Raw genomic sequence first — 4,236 nt, 5'->3', positions numbered from 1 at the left:
TATGATTCAGTGGGCTATATAACACTTTTAATTGTCAGGAAATTATTTGTCTTTAAAAGTTTTGGTTCAATATACTTACCCGTTGATCAAAAATAGCCTTAAACCTATACACTTTTTTTTATTTAGTAACTTTCAGGAGGGTGTACTCATTTTTGCAACACAAAATTGTATCACTTTGATAAGAAAATCTTATTTTGCTGAATAATTTAGGCATTCTTCTTTGGTAATTAATCAAGCAGGCTTGTTGGAACATTCTCCAAAGAACCCTAACATGTCTTCTAAGTAAAGAGTAATTGCTGAATTTGTTAAGTTTTAGAGGGGGTGTACTCATTTATGCTGTGCACTGTATATATCGCACACCCCTAACTACTGGTCTCTTGTTGGAGGGTCAGCCCAAAACCATTTACGTGTTATGGCTTTTCCGACTGCTTGCTAAAAGTATTTTTAATAAGTATTTATCACTGCCTTAGAACCGTTTTAGGTATTTTTCCTAGGTACAGTGTAATGAATGAAAAATCCATCTCCTCCCCTAATATTTTTCCAATTTCAGCTGCCAAACGACCAGTTTTTTTATTTACCCTTGTAAGACCCCCCCCCCTCATAAAAACACTTTCTCTCTGGATCGAAGCAAATCTCATAGGTGACCTATTTTGATCTCAAAAAGGTGAGTTGTAGCTGAAAAGTGAGGAGTTTGCATCAAGATTCTTTAAATCTACTTTTGAAAGAAGTTTTTCTGGGTCCATCTTATAAAACAAGGCTTTAAGAGCTTTGCACTACAGACAACGGAGGATGAAACCAGCTAAACTGACCAATCTGTGGCTGAGGCGTCCAGTCACTGGAGCTGGCGCGAGACGAGCAGTCATCATCATCGTGAGGAAGATCAGGAGACGTGAAACCATTGGGATGGACACCTTCGTCAATTAGGTCTGAGAGCAAACCACACAAAAACACCATTTCAGATTGATCTCGGTTTATATAGAGGAATAACAGCAGCATAATACGACTGGCCTTACTGTATTTCACTACACTAGATGGTTACTATGTAACCTAAGACTTAGTGCTTATATTAATAGTTCTGTTCAAATTTAATCCTATATATCACTTATTTTATATTTCTATGAAGAACATTTATTTTAATAAATAAACAAGGTAATCAAGGTAAAACTGTGTGTAATATAAACATGAAAGTATATGATTGAGTGGTGCGGGAGTTACAGCTTCATTAATCAGCATGAAGAACAAGAATGCATTATTATAGTGACTAAATACATTTTAATAAAATATGTAAATAATTGTATAAATAAAGCATGAAATATTTATGGAGTTGACATGACAAGTCAAAGCAGTGACAGAAGTGTGACATGTCCCCTAAAACTAATAATAGTAATAATAATAATAATAACTGAAGGGGTTAATATTATGCAATAAATAAAATAAAATATAATTTAATTAATAATTAAATTACGTAATATAAATAATCAATCACAAAATAATATTGAATAATTACTTTATTAAATAATAATAATAATAATAATAATAAAACACTTAAGTATAAAAATATAAAAACACTTAAGAGATAACAACAACAATACTATTTAATAAGACAAGATTAAAAATAATATTTACTTAATAAATATTGAAACTATATAAAATGATAAAATACACAAATCAATAACATCTTAAAATCTAAATAATGATACCAAAATATTTAATAATTAAATTGCATAATTAAATATAATAATAATAATAAACACTTAAATGTAAAACATAAAAACAAGTTTTTATAATATTAAATAATTATTCAATCTCCACAGATAATAATAATAATAACTGAATAATTCAATAATAATAAAAATATATAAATTGTATAAAAACTAAATAATAATAATTATTATTATAATAAAACCATAAAAAGTTGCTATTATATTGTTGATCATACAAACATCACAAACGTAAAAACAAGGTAAAACTGTGTAACGTTAACGTTACATGTATTAAACCTGACTGTTAGCTTAGCATGAGAGAAATCAACTTTAAAAACTCCCAAAATAACCAGTAAATCATAAAAATAAATCACTGAGGAACGTAATGCTGTACCGGAGAGCTCGGGTTCGGTGAGGTTGTTGTTCAGTGAGGCCTGAGGATGGGACTCGTCCATCAGCGCCGGTTCCGCCTCCACCGGCTCGGTTCTGCCGCGCTCCGAATCACCGCGCGGATCCCGGAGTCTCGGTCTCTTCAGAAGCGGCTCGGCGGCGTCGGCCCGTTTATTTTCGCCGTCCGCCATCTTCGCCGGAGAGTGAACGAACGGAGGAGGAGCGCGGGAGAACTTCCGGTAATGGTGTGACGTCACGTCACGAGCCGATGGACCGAGTCCGTACAAGCTAACGTTAAATACAAAACATTTTGGAATGCACTTTCCTAGCAAATATCGTCCCACCAATAAAGTTAAAGAAGTTACTTATAAAGTTATTAATTAAATTGAATTTAGTTTAACTTATCCAGTCTCAAGAGTTTTTAAAGAGATGGAAAATACGTTTTTATTTTTTAATTATTTATTTGTTTTACTGTTAAACACACAAAATTTAAAATTCCTTTAACTGGTAAATATATTTTTATTGTATGGAAATAAGAGTTTAGAAAATAAATTGATTATTAATTTGCGTAATTTTATATGAAAAATACTATAAACACAAACAAAAAATGGGCAAACAATAAAATGAACATCGTGCTGTTTAAAATTGAGCTAATGAAATATAAAGAAATTCTGAAAGAAAAAAAACTAATGCATGGAATACTTGAAAGCTTTTCTTTTGTTTATTTATTTTAAATGTTCTACATTTAAACAAACAAACAAACAAATAAGATGCGGTGTTGGAAAAATTTAAATTTTACATTTAAAGTACTTTATTGCCATTATTATATATACATACAATACCATGGTATTCTGTAAATTACACGACAATTTTTGAATTACGTACTATTAAAAAAAAAAAAAAAGTACGGTATTTTAGTATGAGTCAGAGCGTCTGCGTCACGCAGGCCATTTAAAAGCCCTTCTACCGTAAAGCTCCAAATACTAACGCGCATGCGCGCTCTGTTGACTGCGGCCGACTGAGAGAAGGACTCGTTTACGGGAGTTTACGGTAGTGTTGCGGTTGAGTGCAGGAGGCATGGAGGCGATACTGAGCTGCAGAAAGGAGGATCTGGAGGATTATTACGGGCTTCTCGGCTGCGATGAACTCTCAACGGTAAACACAATTTACTACAAACCATAACAGTGCTTTTAGAGCGTGCGTTTTATTATTTCTGCTAGTTTATTACGGCGTCTTTAAGGGCAAAGTTGAATTAAAATAATAGCAGTTGCTACATGTAAATGTGCATTTCATCTTTTGTAAATAATCAATGTAAAAATATTTGATAGACTAATTGCATGAACGTGTATGTGACAGAATAAGACGTTTTACACATCTAATAATTATGACAGCAGAACAGCCTGTTGCTTTAATGTCAGGGACTGACAACATCATGCTGGTGGTAATAATAATTGATTAAATAGCTGGAAATGCACATGCTGAAGCGAACAGACTTATCCATCTGCATTACAGAGTCAATCAAAACATGCTAATCTCGACACAAATGTATATGCATGCTTCATAGACTGAACAGATCGTCAATGAGTTTAAAGTGAGAGCTCTGGCCTGCCATCCCGACAAACACCCAGAGAACCCCAAAGCAGGTAGAGATAATAATTCATATTTTTGTGCAAAGATGCAATCTGTTTCTTTTGGTTTTGCATTAAGAGAGAAGCTGAGACACGTTGCACCAATACCGTGGTACTTTGAAATGCACCGTAGTTCTGAATGATTGCCATATTAATGTACTTGTTTAATTAGTTGCAATGCATTTTGTCCAAAAACTTGCCCAGTTGTCGATTGATTTGGGTTTTCCAATAGGCAATGACCGATATAATGCCAAATCTTAGACAATTCTTGAGTTTAAATCTGTTTAAAAAATCATTTACAAAAACAATTTAGTCTTATAAAATCATGAATTAAATAACAATAAAATAATGTAATTCGTTTGACAAGAAAAAGTCATTTAAATACTTTAAAAGTATGTTTATTTTAAATAATAATTTTGAAAAATGTATTCAGTAATTCCTATAAAATCATGAAAGATATAAATAAAATGAAAAGGATACAAATGTGATTTACAATGAATAAAAAATACTTTCAA

The 4,236-nt window shown here is 32.2% G+C and overlaps 2 protein-coding genes across 6 annotated transcripts in view; one reads left to right on the top strand and one right to left on the bottom strand.

Moving 5' to 3' along the window:
• Positions 1–2,326, bottom strand: part of LOC107750137 (NAD-dependent protein deacetylase sirtuin-1-like) — a 14,360-nt gene extending 12,034 nt beyond the window's left edge. Inside the window, exons 1-2 of the mRNA XM_016565404.1 lie at positions 2,098–2,326; positions 810–926 (exon numbers count right to left, since the gene is read on the bottom strand). Of these exons, the coding sequence (XP_016420890.1) occupies positions 810–926; positions 2,098–2,284 (304 nt within the window). The 5' untranslated portion in view covers positions 2,285–2,326. The remainder of the gene's footprint in view (positions 1–809; positions 927–2,097) is intronic.
• Positions 2,327–3,147: 821 nt separating this feature from the next.
• The window catches only part of LOC107750135 (dnaJ homolog subfamily C member 12-like), a 2,857-nt gene continuing 1,768 nt past the window's right edge, over positions 3,148–4,236 (top strand). For 4 of the 5 annotated variants that reach the window (XM_016565399.1, XM_016565402.1, XM_016565403.1 and 1 more), the window contains exons 1-2: positions 3,148–3,248; positions 3,658–3,736. In XM_016565399.1, the coding sequence (XP_016420885.1) occupies positions 3,171–3,248; positions 3,658–3,736 (157 nt within the window). In that variant the 5' untranslated portion in view covers positions 3,148–3,170. Of the gene's footprint in view, positions 3,249–3,377; positions 3,535–3,657; positions 3,737–4,236 lie in introns of those variants that run through there. The other variant, XM_016565400.1, reaches the window with a different exon arrangement.

This window comes from Sinocyclocheilus rhinocerous, unplaced genomic scaffold (assembly GCF_001515625.1).
Source record: "Sinocyclocheilus rhinocerous isolate Xijiao unplaced genomic scaffold, SAMN03320098_v1.1 scaffold1822, whole genome shotgun sequence".
Lineage (NCBI taxonomy): Eukaryota > Metazoa > Chordata > Actinopteri > Cypriniformes > Cyprinidae > Sinocyclocheilus > Sinocyclocheilus rhinocerous.
Note: the sequence above shows the minus strand (reverse complement) of the source record. Positions and strands in the feature narration are given on the sequence as shown.